Below are 16,917 nucleotides of genomic sequence, written 5' to 3'. Positions count from 1 at the left end.
CATTTCATAGTTGAACAAAAGAAAAGTCATATGTAATTTTAAATGTTAAGTAAGTATAATCACGGTTCATTATGATTTCCAGACAAAAATCGAAGTAGGCTAATATGAAGTCTTATAATACCACTGATCTTTTAGACATACCTAAGAAAAGATTTTTCTTTAATCTGTACAAACTAAGTTGAGTCTTCAGATGTTTTCACCTGCACATAGACTTACCTTCAATTTTATTCTAATAGCTCCTCTTTTGATCAAAACATACATTCCTTACAAAATGTACAGCTATACAAAATACTAAAATGCATATTTTTCCTTGAATTCCTACTGATTTTCACACCAGTACTCTCATTGTGGCTACCCAGCCAATACAGAAAATAAACAGATAATTTAGACAGATGACAGGAGTTACAGTACGGTTTACATCCTTAACCACGTATTTCAGATAATCTCATATGTAGAAAGACTCCCAGTTGTTCAACAACCAGAGTATGTAGAATAAAATTGTATTCAATTGACCTAACTTAAAAGATACTGTTTTTTTCTTAGCAATATATATTACTGAACATAATATATACTGAACATAACATATATTGCTAGAAAAAAACCCAATTCATCCTGTGTAACGGTATTACTAGACTGTCAAAAACTAACAGTACAATTTTAGATTACAAAACTTTCGGATTTGTTAAAATTATGTTCTTCTGTACTTTTTAATGTACAAATGTTCCCACTGCTGACTTTTTAAATGGAAGTCCTTGTTCTTAATGGATTAGCAACTTTTACAGAAACTTTACAAATAAATTCTTGCACCAAGAGAAGAATTAAATATAAAGAACTCAAAAATTTCTCCTGAGTAATGACACAACAGACTTTTCATATTTCTTATCACTAACAAATCATCTACTTCTGAAAACTCTACAGCTCTTGCTTACATGTTGTTCTGTTTCTATAGTCAAAGGCTCTGCTTATTGCCTAATATGATGCTGTTCCCACTGCCTTCATACCTTTGGACCAGGTTCTCCTGGAGGCCCAGAAGATGGGTACCCAGGATCTCCTTTGTCACCTGGAAAGCCACCATAGCCTGGTGGACCAGGGTCACCTGATGGTCCTGGAAAGCCTGGAGATCCTTTCTGTCCTTTTGGACCTGGAAGAAGAAAGATACTGAGACCATTCTTAAAAGGATCCTAATTGCATACCACACCTCATGTTTTGTGAACTACTGCTTGTATATTCAGATATTCATTCTTCATTAAAGTAATTTACACAGCCAGTGATTTTATTTCTAAACATATTAAAAAGGAGGTTCTTACATGTAACAATATATATATTAAAGAACTTATATTTCATTTAGAGAGAGGGAGAACTGCATTCTGCAAGTCAAGCAAATGCTGGGGTGGTGTGAAGTCTATAGGTACTGCAAAGAATAAATCCCAGTCTAAGTATTGTGTAGTGTGCTTACAGTAACTGCTCAAATCTGTGCAAATGCTTCTATACAGCTCTATGAACTTGTAATATGGCTTGACAGAAAATGACCTGGAATTCCCATGTCCCCTTTGTTTCCTGGTGCACCTGGAAATCCTTGTCCTCCAGGAATTCCTGGAAGACCCATAAATCCTTTGACACCTGCAAGATGAAGAAATAAGTGTCATCATCACGTGTTTGCTTTAGACACTAGCTGGCTGGCAGAGCTGTGATGAATACAGAATCCTCTACTGCACACCTTGTCATGGTATCTTCTTATTTTGTAAATCAACATGCAGCCTCTTGCCCCAGATGCAGATAAAATTATCATTATTGTTGTTTGAAAGTCAAGGAAATAACAAGCATCTTATGGATCAATATTAAAATTAAGGTTTGTGACCACAGCACTTTGGAGCAGCAACTGAAATATACCTTTGCAAATTCCAATCAAGATCATGAATTTATATTTATGCACTGGACTCTTTCATTGTCCCCCTGAGTTCAGTCTGGTTTCTGTGCATGTCACAATCACATTATTACTTACTCATTATGCACTCCTCATGACTAGTATACTCAAGAGCTTTTTCTTATATGTCTGAGGCACTTTTTCCCCCCACTCACTTATCTTTAGCTTAATTCAGCTAAATTAGCATTCAGTTTAATGACTACAAGATCTAGTTACATCTAGAATGTCCAGATGTCTAAATTCCAGGGTACTAGCAATACCTGAACATTTAAGCAGGTGAGGTCTTATTTTCTTCCATAAAAAGTTAGGGATTAATGGAGCATTTGCAATTTTTCCCATGATGGCTACATTGCAATGACTACAAAGGATGCTAATAACAGAATATAGCAGTGATGCTATAATGACATATAGCATGAATAATTGCCATCATGAGAAGAGCCATTTTGATTACAAGTTTAAAACTATTTCTAACTGTCACCATTTTTATGTATCTAATTATAGTGTCATATACTTTTCTAGAAAGAAGTTATCTCAAAGAATCGAAGATACAGAATACAGAGAAGTAAAGATGTTTTATTAGCATTACTTTGAAAAAACAGATGCATTGCCTCACTCAAGGGTCAACATGTATCATTATGTATGAGATAGCTTAGGTAGGTTTATAATTTATGCAGGTTATTTTTAATTCTGCTTTTCACTGAAGATCTGGTAACTTTCAAAATATAAGCCAAACAAGGAGGCTTTGAAAAGGGAAATAAAATCAATCTGAAATAAAAAAAAGCTTCTGAAATATTTTTGGGCACAATTGCAATGTTCATATTTTAGAATTCTTACTTTTTTTAATATTACTGTGAATTCAAACTTCTATCCACTTTTATAAATACCAATTTTTATTCATTGGCCTCATCAGCTTTTAGATTTTAAAGTTATTCAGGATTTAATATTATTTTCTATTTATCATCCCAAAGAATGGTTGATATTTGGAAGGAAACAAAGAATCATTTGGTGGTAGCTGCTATGACTTCCAAATAGCAGCTTTTGAAATTGCTTCAGAATTCTTAGAAAAGCTTCAGTCAATACAGAGAATGTAGTGCTGCTGCTGGAGCCAAGTTTATGTGCTAGCATTGAGATAATATTATCTCTACTCCCCACGCGATATAGTCATTTTCAATATACATATTCCATACCTGGAGGACCAGGTATTCCTTCAGACCCATCAAGACCTGGGGGACCTTGCACTCCGGCATCTCCTTTTTCTCCTCTTAGACCCATTCTTCCTTGAACTCCTAAAACAAAGTTTCATTTAAAAAAAAATTACAAACCAACATCTTCGAGTAAGTTTTATGTAAAGTTTTAAGTTTTATAACTCTTAAAGCTAATGAAGCAGAAGTGGAGCATAGGATTTACACTCTGTGAACACACATAAGCAAGACACAAGCTCACAGTTAATGCTCTATTTCTCATATGGAGACAAAAGGAAGCTTCTGAAAGCTTTCATAGGAAAATGTCTACACAAAAAGCCAGATAGCATTAGTTAAGTAGGTACAACTCATATACAGAGTCTATGTTAATATTGCAAACAAAGGAGTTCTTCTGACAGTCAAGTATTTCTGAGAAGACTCAACTTCTTTGCAATTCCGCATCTAGTTGGTAAGCGCACCCATTTCAGTGCTCATGGGCTGCTAAATGTGTAAAAACAGCAACATGTAGCATATTTGTATATAAGCCTTTTAGTACTACTGACATATTATTACTGGTTTAACATTACAATAGAAGTTTTTTAAAGGAATATGGACTTGTTAAAATGGAAATAAAAATTCAGTGTTAATATCCAGCCACCCCATAAATAAAAAGGCAGTTACAGTGTTCAGCAATAATCATTTCAAAGCCATGTGAATACTCTCAGTAGTAGAGTCAATTTCTTCCATGTTTTAGAGTCCACTGGAACCACAGCATAGGTGACAACCCTAACTAGTTTTGAATGACAGAACAATGAATGTGTACCTTTTAAGCCTTGTTCTCCTTTATTTCCAATACCAACCAAGGTCTCAGATGGTCCAGGAAAACCTTTATCACCTGGTTCACCTTTTGCTCCAAGAAACCCTTTTCTTCCCTTTAGTCCTGGGAAGCCAGAAGAACCTGCAAGAAAATAATTAAATTTTCTGAAGAAACCTGACTAGACAATAGCATAAAGGAAACAATGAAACTTCCGTCTTCAAGGGCAACTACACATGTAAATATACATTCCAAATCAACAACCTAAACTATCTTCTTAATTACTCTAGTCATCAATAAAACATCTATGAGCACAGATTATGGCAAGAGACAGTAATTATTTCTTATACTAAATATACATATAATCTTGTATCTGTTGAATAGATGTAATAATGATACTTGGAACATGAATGGGATGGAAAAAATAAGAGCAAAAAAGCTCTCTGCTCTTTATTTAGCAAATTGCCAGCCACTTTTACAAATACCAATGAAATAGAAAAGGTGGCAATTCAAAACTGCTAAAAAAAGAATAATGTCATTCAGTCTGTAGACTGCACATACACAGAAGCCAAAGATCTACCAAGACCCAAAGAAACCCCAGTATGACACACGTACTCAGGAGTGATAACATACATCAAGATGGATCACAAGACTAACTTCAACATGGAAGTTCCTATATTCTAAGTAGTAATGAAGGCAGATACTATGGCCACTTGCCTCTGATACCCGGGTTGCCAGGTCTTCCAATCATGCCAGGGGGTCCAGGAATTCCTAACCAGCCCATTATACCTGGTTCCCCCCTTGAGCCTGTGGAATTGAAACAATAGGAACATACTTGTTAGTATTTGATCAGTGAAACAGAACATTACTTCAGAAAACTACACATATGCCTGTGATTTAAGTGTTTTAATGGCTTATTTATTTTTTCTCTCCATTTCTATAACATACTGTCCAAACCAGTTTTCCAGTCTTTAACCACAGGAATGGCACTTACTCCCAAACCACCTAGATTAGTAGCTGCAATAGCTTCTGTCCATGAATGAAATAACTGACACTGAGGGTAATGTATCTGAGATCCACAAAGGGATGGGAAACCTGTCATGGGATGTATGGGAGAGACATTCCTTTCTGGCTCAGGAGGTGAAGGCCAGCTGGGACATGACAACTCCCCTCAAATGACATCATAAGTCTAGGTTTCCATAACTGACTCAAGTGCTACATGTTTATCACTATTTTATAGGTTGTATAAATAATAAGATATGTACCATCTCCTTCCCACAGAATAATGAAGTATTTGATAGTAATGAAAAAATCTGTGTTAGAGATAAGAAGCATTACATAGCTGATTTCTTTTTTTCTAGAAATCAAATTTGAACACATTTCTGAAAAAAAACCCTACAGGGATTACCCACCTTAAAGTCAGCTCTGATTCATGTGGCAGAGTTTTATCTGACTTGACTGTCAGACTCAAGATCTGAACTCGCTTTTTAAGAAAAAGAACATAGCATTAACAAGCTCTCTGAAAAGGGATGCTGAAAAAGAACTAAACACACGTCCATTATGCTGGGGAGTTGCTTTGATTGTTAATTGTTTCATGTCCTACTGCAAGGACATTACTGTACAAAAAGCAATGTGAGGTAGCCCTCTGTTCTCAGAAGAGTGTTACAGAAGATTCAGTACTGTGTTATGACACTCTTCATTTAGGAAATGGTGATTTATTTGTTTTCCATATAGATCTCAATGATATATGAAAGCTGTTGACAGAAAAATATTTCAGCATCTTCAATTTGGAAAATCATGACTGACACCTTTTTGCAGAGACTGACTTAAGTTTTATGTCAAAACAAGTATTTGGGAAATCCTCACCTGGCACACCAGAAATTCCTGGCCTTCCAGATTGTCCCTTGGGACCAGGTAATCCTGCATTTCCCTGAAGACCTCTTAATCCAGGTTCCCCTGGCGTTCCGTAGATTCCCGGGATACTCAAGCCAGGAGGACCTAGTTTGCCTTTTGAACCTTGCAAACCTCTTCCTCCTAAGAAAAATGCATGACAGTGTAGTATGGTACATCTGCCTCAAAAACAAATCTTCTTCTCTATCTTGCCATCATGAGAATGAAACTCTTCTTGAACTCTGCCTGTTTGAGGGCTAAACATTAGATCTGTAAGACAACATACACATTCAGGAAATCTTAAGATTCGTGGGTTGGTTTTTTTTTTTTTTTCTAAAGGGAAACAAAAAGTGAGAGTAGACAATTCTGTTCTTTCTCAAAAAAAAGAAGAAAAATCCAAACATGAAAAACCCACCGATTCTGCATGCATTCTCTAATAAAATAAAAAAAATGTACAAAAAAAAAGTTAGCGTTTTGAGATCATATAGAGAAGGACTGTGCTGGGTACCCAAGTGTGTTTCTTTTGTAATGAAAATCATACACAGTATATGCAGTATTTTGAGACCGTAAATTGGTTTTCTACCTAGTTGAGCTCTTCCTGTTTTGCTTCTTTATGAATCACATTGTACCAAGGAATCTAAGTTCAGCCCCATATAGGAGATATGACTGAAATATCCTTTTTCCTGCAGAATTTTGGCCAGTTTATAATTACACTTCATACTGTACAGCAGAATCCAAATCTTAATCCATCTTAATCAGTGCATGTGTTTCCTCCCATCTGCAGAAAGTGCATCTTTTAAATGAGCTCACACTTTCTCACACATTCCTACAACCAAAGTCCAGAAACAACTTCAGCTCCCTCATGCCATTGGAAGGTAGAAACAAAACCCAGACCTACCCAGCCAAATGACACATTTGATTCAGAAGGTCCTACCTGGTGGGCCTGTAGCTCCCTGGCCACCTGGCAAACCTGGCAGGCCAATAAGACATTCAGCAGGTTTCCCTGGAAAACCTGGATCTCCAGGAACTCCGGGTGAGCCACGATCTCCTAAAAGAAAAGAGACCGGATTCACAATGATTTAAGTAGAAGTTTCAGGCTTTGAGTGAGCATTGTTTGACTTGACTTCCCTTTCCTTAAAATAACTTGCAGTGCTCCCTGAGCTTGTTTAACAACAGTACCTCTTAGGCCATCATCACCATCATGTCCAGCACGCCCTGGTAAGCCTGGAAGTCCTGGAAATCCAGTATCACCTTTTGGGCCAGGAATGCCATGACCTCCCGGTGAACCCAGTCTACCTGGCTCTCCAGGAATAACCATGCCTGGGTCACCCTGCAACAGAGAGAAATGTAAACTGTGTTTTGCAAATCTGCCAAAATAATTTCTCCACCATGCGATCAATTAACTACTTTTATTAAGGTAATCTTCTCCAGATCCCTGAGGATCCTTCACATTATAGTTTTTAATGGCCCCGATTCAGCAGACCCCTGGATGTTCCTTATCAACCAGCTGCAGGTTCCATACCAGAGGAGTAATTTGTCTAGACAGCTTTTGAACTCTGTCTCCTAACTCTAAGAAATTGCTACTGAGCAATGCAAGACAATTCCCTCCATTTGACCTTTACTGCATTGTGATGCTTACTGTAGCTGTGAAAATCTTCGGACTTGTATCTGAAAATCTGGTTGAAGTTTGCGCAAATACAACTTTTCCTTTATTTTTATGAGTCATATTTTTATCAAAATATTTATTTATATAATCAAAGTCAGCACCCAGATATGTCTTAGAACACTCGAGTCAGTTATTGGGTTTTTTTAAATCATTCTTCTGAACGTTGTTTTCCATGAAGGCTAGTTTTATCACAAATATCCCAAGTCTATTCCCTGAAGGGGAACTTTGAATTAGTTGTTTTTTTGGCTGACTGAACTGCTGGTTGTTTTGAGTACTAGCTTTGAGTATCAGCAAATTGATATATTAGTAAAGCAGGTCAGTAGAGCTGAGCTTATAACAGTCACTGATGATATACTTGGACCACAAAGGCTATTCCACATCCAGCTGTTCTGTGACGTCAAACACAGATTAAATAATAATTAAAAAAACCCCACAACATCAAACCCCACACTTTGGCATGTCAAAAAGCACACAAAAGAATGGCGTATGAGCACACAAAAAAAGAAATGTCACTTTTTCAAAACATACAGGTATTACTGTTTTGTTCAAATTTGAATCCTGATTACAGAGTAGTCAAGAATCCTACATTTACATATGCCATCAGTAGATTAATTTCTGTTAATCAGCAAGAGTGGATGCAGTATTACCTCCAACCTACTTCCTTTATGCTTCACTTTAACAGAGCACTTGCTTAAGTTAAATGTATACTTATTTGCTACTGACCTCTATCAAATGTGCTTAATTGCAATTTTTGAATAGCCATATTTTCAGAAGCTATGGCCTTATTTATTTGCTGTAAACAATGCAATATGCTCCTTGGGCTCTGAAAACTGAAGTACCAGAACATCCCAAACACTTGGGAGTTCTGAAATCATGTATCTGAATTTAAAATTTTGGATTGAGCCCCTTTTTACATAAAGAATTCAATTTAACAGTTTGTGCATCACTGGTCAGGAAACACAGCAATTCCTGTATTCTTTACACTTAATTTATTTCCTCAGTGTCACATTTAATGTATGGGACCTATGGAAAAGTCTGTGCTGTATTTCTAACCGAACCTTTTCTCCTGGATGTCCTAGGTTTCCAGCTCGACCTGGATCTCCAACCTTTCCTTCACAACCTGGTGACCCTCTGCCTCCTGCAAGTCCTTTATCTCCTGCAAAAGGAATTAAATGGCAGTACAGATGCTATGGTTATCACCTTATTTTACAAATGGATATTTCTATGGATACAGTTATGAGCCTCTGACATGAAAGTAGCTTACATGAGCTGAAGACAGCATCTTGATTTCAGAGTTGATGTGCCACACTGCGTCTTGTACCTTACATATTCACTCCACATCAACTCTAACAGTGCTTGGTTACTTGCTTCAAATCAGTTATTTAACATGGGAGGTTTTTCCCCAAAGTGAAGCTATTCTGATGCCAGTTCCCTACTGTTTTCTTTAACAAGCAGACTGATAATAGTTTTAGTATTGGGTATTAAGAATTTCATAATACTTCTAGTGTCCAAAAGGGGGCATGACTTTGCACAAGGAATGTCCAAATTCACAGTATTCAAAAGGCTTTCTATTACCTGCACATTAGAGCAGGTATTGCATTGTATATAACCAAAATTGATTAGAAGTAAGGTACTGACACTTATACAGCTCTGTCTCTGTAACACATATTCAGGTAAAGAGAATCACTCTTAAGTAAGTGTGGCACTCAGGTGAAGCTGTACCTGTTTGGGCAGTATTCCAGGAAAAATCACTGTCTTAAAACGTTTTCCTACTGCCATCTTTGATACTTGATTCTCTGAAATACTTAAAAATATTTCCAACTTACAGTTTATAAGCCTTAAGGCAATAAATTACAAGAGTGCTAAATACGTAATGTTCATTGATTTTTTTTTTTTGAACTTGTCAATTGCTTTTAATGTGGACTAAAAAGAAGTAGATTTGTTTGTTTGTTGGTTTTTGCTTTTTTGAAGAAGATTATCCAAAAGAGTATTTTACCTTTTGGACCTGGGTTTCCAGGAAACCCAAGCCCTGGAAAGCCTGTGTCACCTGTTGGCCCTGGATGTCCTGAATCACCTGGCTGACCTCTTGCTCCAACCCTACCTGTACAAAAAAAAATAAGTAAACTGTGATGTATCTTACTGCAGAACATCAACTTGTAAGATTAGGTGGTTTATAGTTCATCACTATTAATTAGGACACCACTGTATATTATTAGAATTTAGACGCTATTTCTCCTTCACAGCAGGCTTTCACAGTTAAAATGCTAATTGTGTTCACAATACCCAAAGCAGGCATGAGTCTGAGTTAGGTTTTTATGCAAACTGCCCAAATTCCAGACTTCTTGGAACAACTACGTGCAGATACAAATTTTTCACTTGTTGAGAAGATACAAGCACACATTATAGGGGTGAAGTTTGGAACAGAAGCAGCTATAAGAACAGAAACTACCTTAAAGCTGCAGCTTTAAGTACTGTTGTTCTACAAAATGAAAGCAAAGATGCCTTACGGTTAACCTGACTGTTACTGTCATTCAGTGCAATCAAAAATTCTGCAAAATTTAAGACACCAGCAACCAAAAAAATCCCACCTATAACCCAAAACCTACCCAAGAAAGGAAAAATCAGGTTCTTAATATCTTAGAACAATGGTTAGTAACAGTCACATCAAAAAGGAACCAAGAAACTTCGTAATACAGTTACTTTTTTTGACTCGTGCCCCTGCAAAGCACGAGAAGGGCTAAAGGCTTCAGGAAGATTAAGAATGCTTTAACCTCATTTTGTTCCTTCTGTTTTGAAGGCTGCAGCAGTCCCAGCATAATTGAGGATACACTTTTGTCAAAATTATGTTAGAGGCACCTTTCTGGATACATAAACTGTGGCATATGCACCAGATGTTTCCGATTCTTGGAGGAACCAAGTCACAGCATAGGACTGCTTGGAATCTCTGCCATGCTGCACACCATGGACATGGCCCTCTGTGCCCTTCCTATTCACACCCACTTCCCCTAGTTTTCTTGAAAAGAAATGTTACAGCTAACTCCATAGTTTCTGTACCACAGAAATCCTTTTCATAGTTATTTTGAAGTGACCCAACAGGTTACCAGTAACCCATCTGGCCAGAGCTGGAAGAGAAATCCCAGATTATCTCTGATTTTTACTTTATTTAGAGCAGATGTACTCACCAGGCACTCCTGGGGGTCCAGGTAAACCATCTGGTCCCTGAGGTCCTGGCAACGCAGGCAATGGAGTTATCCTACTGGTCTCTCCTTTCAGACCTTCAGCAAATACATAATTAAAGATTACAAAGGCTTATGGTTTGGCAATATGTGATCTTAAGCATTTAAAAATATTAGTGATCCATCTACTTGGTTAAAAATGCAGTCTTCTATAGTTTCCATATTTCTGAAACTCTAACAGACTTTGAAAAGCCTTCAGATCGTGGCTTCATAAAGCAAAAGAATTTTATTGACACCAAGCCCACCTGCGGTCTTCCTCTCAGCCCTCCTGCAGTCTAGTGGAGACCCAGAAAAGGAAGCACCAAGTCAGCAGGAAAATGATGCAATTGAGAAGTGCTTAATCTGCAATGCCATTTCATAAAGATTTAATGCATATTCTCTTTTAGAAACTGTGACTATATCTGCCATCCAGTTTTGAGTTCTTCCAGATTATGCTTGCCTATAAATAATACATGCACTGCTATGTTTTCATCACTCAAAAATGAAGTCCTTCATATCTTCCCCAATGACTTAGCTCACACTAATGATGATGACTAGATGCATGTTTGAAGACTTTTTTTTTTTTTTTTTTTCCTTCTTAATTCATGATGAGGACAGTCAAGCACTGGAACAGGTTGCCAGGGATGATATGCTGCCTTTGTGCTTGGAGGTTTTCAAGGCCCAACTGGATAATGCCTTGCCAGTAACTTGGTCTGATCTCATAGCCGACCCTGTTCTGAGCAGAATTTTTGACTAAATACCTCAATGGGTCCCTTCCAACCTTAATTATCTTATGACCCTTTTGCTATTATCTCCAGTGGAACAAAGCTGGAACAACACTGTGGAAACCTCATCGCAAAAAAACCTTCCCGTTTCATAAATTATGTCTTTGACTTGAATCTATCTCTGCAATTTCAATCAAGTACTCTTTAACATAGGTAAAACATGATAAAATTGGAAGTTACAAACCAGCTTCTCCAGGTAATCCAGGTGGGCCAGGTATTCCTTTAGAGCCTTTGAAACCTCTTATGCCTTGTGATCCATATCCTGGCAGTCCAGGAAGCCCCATCTCTCCAGGAGCACCAACACTGCCAGGCAACCCCGGTAGTCCTCGATCTCCTTTTGAGCCAGCCAATCCCTATTAATGATTACACACGTGTGTATACCAAGCATTACTTGCTCACCACACCAGCTTTCATAACAAAATGCCCAGTTCTCTGTCTGACTATAATCTTGCATTACTTTGGTAAGAGAGTAGCTCTGCTAATTTAAGAGGAATTTTTCCTCTGGTTTACTTGTGACTAAAATTTGAATACCAATAGCTACAAATTGAGGGCTATTAAGAGTGAAATAGTACAAACAAATACAACAGCTTGATTTTTTTCAATCACTGTGGCACTATACTGTACACTTTTTTCCCTTTTTAAGACAAGTTTGATTAAGGAAAACCTCAGCTCTTATTTTCCTTGAATACTGTGGAGTCAGGTTTAGAGATAGTTATATCTGAATCACTAACAGTTTCTCAGCCAACACAACAGTCATTGTTACTTTTTGTTTCTGCTGAACAAAGAGCTCTGCCCTAACGATTCTAGTTTTAGGTCAGTCCTCCCAGCTTTTGTGGTTTCTCTCAGCCCTGATTGAAGATTAACTCCTAAAAACTGAACAGGAACTGTTTAAATTATTACTTCCTTTTAAGCATTATAGAAATACCTAAACTAACACCACAATAGACTGCCGAGGTTTTTCAGCAACACGTACCTAAACTAGCCTCATCTCCCTCTGGCATTACATAAGAATATTTACTCTTGTTGTTTCATGCATATTGGTTATGCATACTGGTTGCTAACCAGTTGCTAAATCAGGTAGAGCATATTCAGTTGAAGTATCTGAATAGACAAAACAGACTATTGTACAAGATATAAATACTGACTTAGGTTTTCATGAATTCTGTATTAATTGTAAAGAGTGTATACCCACCTCTTCACCTTTAGAACCCTTGGATCCTTTAGAGCCAGGTCTTCCCAGAAATCCACTTGAGCCTTTTCTTCCTTTGTCTCCCCTGGCCCCTGGATCTCCTCGCTCACCTTTCGGCCCTTCTGGATACACATATCCTGCCTCACCTTTTGATCCTTTATGTCCTTGATCTCCTCTAAAACCTGGATGTCCCTGGAGCAGATCAATCAAAAGAATTTCAGTGCTAGACACATGTCAACTGTTTTCAAGCTTTCTTTTTTTAAATTAAATATGTGAGAGTGGTCCTCTATTCTCATCTTTATTCACTGTAATGGCACACTTCAATGAACAGGGGTTTTTTTTGGGGGGTGGGGGTGGGGGGGTGGGTGTTTGGTTGATTGTTTTGGTTTTTCTTTTTCTCCTGCCTTTACTCCTTTTGGCCCTGATTACAGTTTCATTTATGCTACTCTAAGCAGGATTAATGCAAGATCAATTAATGGATCAGACTGTTAGCTACCTAGTTGTGCTTTGGTGGCACAAAAAGAAGGACAAGAAAGTACCTTAAAATCTAATTAGAGATTTCTCCTCCACATGGGAATATCTCCCCAGGGACACTATAACTACCACAGTTCATTCTGTTTGTAGTTAACATCTCCTCTCCCTTCTTTTCCCCTCAGGGTACAAAGTACCCTCTATCCCAGCCAAAACCGGTACAAGCTGAAAGCACGCTGGGCTCTAGTGATCTTGCGCTCACGAACTGTTGGGAGCCTTCTGGAAAAGCCTGCTAGCAGACTTTTTGCATCTGTACAGCAACCACCACAATGAATAGTTGTGCATGATATTTTTTTATTGGACAGCACGAACTATAATTTCCCAAAAATAATTACTACTACAGGCACAAGTCAGAACAACCAAATGTTATGTCTGTGGCAGCAGGTGTCAGCCTTCCCTCTTCATAATGTTTCCCAAGAGGGAATGTCCTTTGCACCCCGGAAGAGGGTATTATGAGAAGCAATTTGTCCCCACAGCTGGGGTTTTAGCAAGTCCTGAAGATCACAGCACACAAAACTATATATACGCTTTACAGACACTGCTATGATTATAGAAGTATGTAGATGAACAGAAGTTAACTGTAAATTACCTATACCAGGCAGAAGAAGCAGTCTAGCCATCATGAAATGCAGCACAGGTTAATCACACAGGTATTTATTTACCTGCTTCACTGCCTGGGCTGAACTTCTTGCTGCACTGAGCAGAACAGGCTCATGTAAAGCTAGGTCAGCCATACATTACAGTCTCTACCTAGGCTTTCCATGCAGACACATTCACTATTGTAGTAAGAAAACTGTTGGTATCACCTAGTATGACACTGCATGTAACACCACCCATGAGCTTTCTCTGAAATAATTCTTGTGGGATCTGAAAAATAATTTGAAAAAACAAAGTCTTACTTGAGCTCCTGGAAACCCTGGTGCTCCTGGAGAACCTGGAGAACCTTTTGGACCTGTTGTTCCTTCTCTACCTGCAAAAGAAATAGCATATTTTGTAAAGAAAAATTGAAGACAAGAACATGGATTTTTGACAAGCTCCAATAATCACACCCAACACTGAATGTTTCTGCTTGTTACACTGACTGCATCATCATAGACTGACCTGGCTTCAGGCCGCACCTAAGCCTATTAGCATTCTGACTTCACCTCTTTTAGGGCTTGTGCTCACATCAGTGGATGGAGCTGCATCAGGCTCTCACACTCATCATGACCTCAGGGCTAGTTCAAGGCCTGCATACTGCAGACATGCCCATACCTGATACTAATGTTAAAAGCAAAATCACTGGCATTTCCTACTATACTGTTAGAAACAACAAGATAATTTACCGGGCATGCCGTCCTGGCCATGTGGCCCAGGAGAACCAGGAAGACCAGGTATTCCCGGAATATAGCTGCAATCAGTACACACGTAAGCTTCATCACCTAGAATGAAAATAATTCATTATTTGTTCCACAGAAAGTCATTCCCAAGCTTAACTAATGTGTTACATAGTTTGTTATAGAGGATAGCTAACACTTTTTGGCCAGAGAGTGGCAGAATCATGGCCTTTTGTTGGAAGATCACTTCCAACACAGTACAACACAGTACAAAATTACCTGTGGTCAGACAGTGAATCATAACTGATTACATTTAACTGAAAATGCAGAAACACTCGATTTAAATATTATTTTTTTTTCAAGTCTAGTTTTAGTAAACCATTTGGATACAGTCACTCTACTGATAAGCCAAATTCTCTCAAAAGAAGAAAGGGACATAGGCTTCAAACTAACATGGCTCTGTAACAGCCTGGGTGACTTTAATGACTAGCAAGTGGCAAAGAGATTTAGCAGCTGCTGTGGTGAAATTTGCAGAAGGAACCCTGTCTCAGAGAACAACTGTTAGCGTTGAACATACACATTCAGAGAATATGAAAACCCTACCCATCTGTGATAATTGTTCCAGTGAGGCTCTACACCCCGCTGCAGTGCTGCACAACTGGTGTGCAGCACTGGCACATGCACTGCTCTTTCAGCTGCTGTTTACTGGAAGGGGAGGAAGGCATCTTGCTATCCCTAATGATTTTTCTTAAATCTCTGAACTCATCAAATGGCTTAAGAAGTAAATTAAATTCAAAATTTCACAAGGATCCATGAAGATTACTGGATTGTATTATCTACTTCTGAACAACAGTTTTATGAAACTGACCTTTCACACCACTATCTCCTGGAGGTCCTGGAGGTCCTGTACACCCTGGCTCTCCAGGAAGTCCTGGTAGGCCTGTTCTAAGTGTTACTCCACCTGTTAATGAAATGAGCATGGCACCATTACATCAGCAGATTATTCAGACAATTCTCTAGCTGCTAAAAGAGAAAAAAGTTGCAGGGATGAGCTGGAGACAGTATTCTCATCCTTATGGGTCTCTTCCAACTTGAAATATTCTAGGATTCTTTTAAAAGAGAGAGCTACCTGGACAAATCCAAACCAGCTGTAACTGGAAGTACTTGAGGATAAATATGGTAATGCCAAAGTAAATCTCAGCAGACTGTTAGATCCATCTGTCTAGGCTTTAAAAAGGATAGTCCCTTCTGGGGAAAGTATTTCCATTTTATTTGAATCAACAGGAACATAATTGTTTTTTTACCACAAATGAGAGGGAAACTTTTATTTTAATCCTAAATTATTAATGCTGTTCACGTATCTTTGACAGAATTATTCTGCTGTATTTACTATTACTTTGGAAAAACTGAACACACATCGAACTCTTCCTAAGGTAATATATTTGGGGGATAGATATATTTTTCAAAGGGAGAGAAAAGAGAACCACTACATTGGTATTGGTCCGGAAAAACCATACCAATTATAAAAGAAACATCATGCTGTTGGTACTCCTAGTTAAAGAGGTATTCCTAGTTAATACACTTTCTGGAAGTTTTATAAACCGTTTCCGCTTTATTTTCATGCTGCCAGAACTTCAGATATACTCTAAGGCCCCGTGAGACCTCTGGAGGCATGCAAGTGATTTTCCTAGCTTTCAAATTAGCCCCTTCTGAATTTAGTTTCACAGATTTACTACAACCTCTAGAAGAATAAATTTTAAAAACAGATTTTCTCTCATTAGTCTTTCCTGGTTTTATGACTTTTATAGTCAGTTATACAAGAAGGTCAAAAAACTTTATATTGGGAAGTCATTGTATCTTCCCCACAGAATCTCATTAGCAATGGAGCATGCACCGTCACTACATATGTGTTTCCATGAATATCCTAAAACAAGATTTCAAAAAAAAAATCATATTCTACCATATTAATCAAAACATACTCTCTAAATAATGTATTTATATAATCTCGTACATTAGATATTGACATGACTGGATTTGTTCTTGTTCATTATATATACAATACTGAAATGTCACCTGGTTCCCCCGGAGGACCTGGTAATCCAACAGAACCAGGTCTGCCAGTAATACCAGGTAGTCCTGGAGGGCCTACAGTACACAAGCCAGTCTGTCCTTTCTCTCCTTTTGTTCCTTTTGGCCCAGGAAATCCTGGGGGACCTCTCAAACCAGGTCTTGACACACCTAACCAAAGAGGAAAAAATACAAAAATAAGTTAAATTAAAAATGGAATTTCAAAGCAAACTAAGTACTCAATAGGATGAGAGACAAACATACTGAGTTCATCTCACAAATCTTTTTTATCTTGTAATATATTAAACAAACACAATGAGAATGTAAAGACATTTTAAA

The 16,917-nt window shown here is 37.9% G+C and overlaps 1 protein-coding gene across 1 annotated transcript in view; it reads right to left on the bottom strand.

Annotated features, from left to right (window-relative positions):
- Positions 1-16,917, bottom strand: part of COL4A3 (collagen type IV alpha 3 chain) — a 64,323-nt gene that overhangs the window by 15,078 nt on the left and 32,328 nt on the right. Inside the window, exons 21-37 of the mRNA XM_074833729.1 lie at positions 16,585-16,749; positions 15,380-15,472; positions 14,521-14,616; positions 14,095-14,165; positions 12,668-12,856; positions 11,660-11,828; positions 10,658-10,750; positions 9,472-9,576; positions 8,534-8,631; positions 6,989-7,139; positions 6,744-6,857; positions 5,786-5,953; positions 4,637-4,726; positions 3,929-4,063; positions 3,112-3,210; positions 1,531-1,620; positions 1,002-1,141 (exon numbers count right to left, since the gene is read on the bottom strand). Of these exons, the coding sequence (XP_074689830.1) occupies positions 1,002-1,141; positions 1,531-1,620; positions 3,112-3,210; positions 3,929-4,063; positions 4,637-4,726; positions 5,786-5,953; positions 6,744-6,857; positions 6,989-7,139; positions 8,534-8,631; positions 9,472-9,576; positions 10,658-10,750; positions 11,660-11,828; positions 12,668-12,856; positions 14,095-14,165; positions 14,521-14,616; positions 15,380-15,472; positions 16,585-16,749 (2,066 nt within the window). The remainder of the gene's footprint in view (positions 1-1,001; positions 1,142-1,530; positions 1,621-3,111; positions 3,211-3,928; positions 4,064-4,636; positions 4,727-5,785; positions 5,954-6,743; positions 6,858-6,988; positions 7,140-8,533; positions 8,632-9,471; positions 9,577-10,657; positions 10,751-11,659; positions 11,829-12,667; positions 12,857-14,094; positions 14,166-14,520; positions 14,617-15,379; positions 15,473-16,584; positions 16,750-16,917) is intronic.

The sequence above is a fragment of the Strix aluco genome, chromosome 9, assembly GCF_031877795.1.
Source record: "Strix aluco isolate bStrAlu1 chromosome 9, bStrAlu1.hap1, whole genome shotgun sequence".
Taxonomy (NCBI): domain Eukaryota; kingdom Metazoa; phylum Chordata; class Aves; order Strigiformes; family Strigidae; genus Strix; species Strix aluco.
The sequence above is the reverse complement of the archived record's forward strand: the minus strand, read 5'-3'. Positions and strand labels throughout refer to the sequence as shown.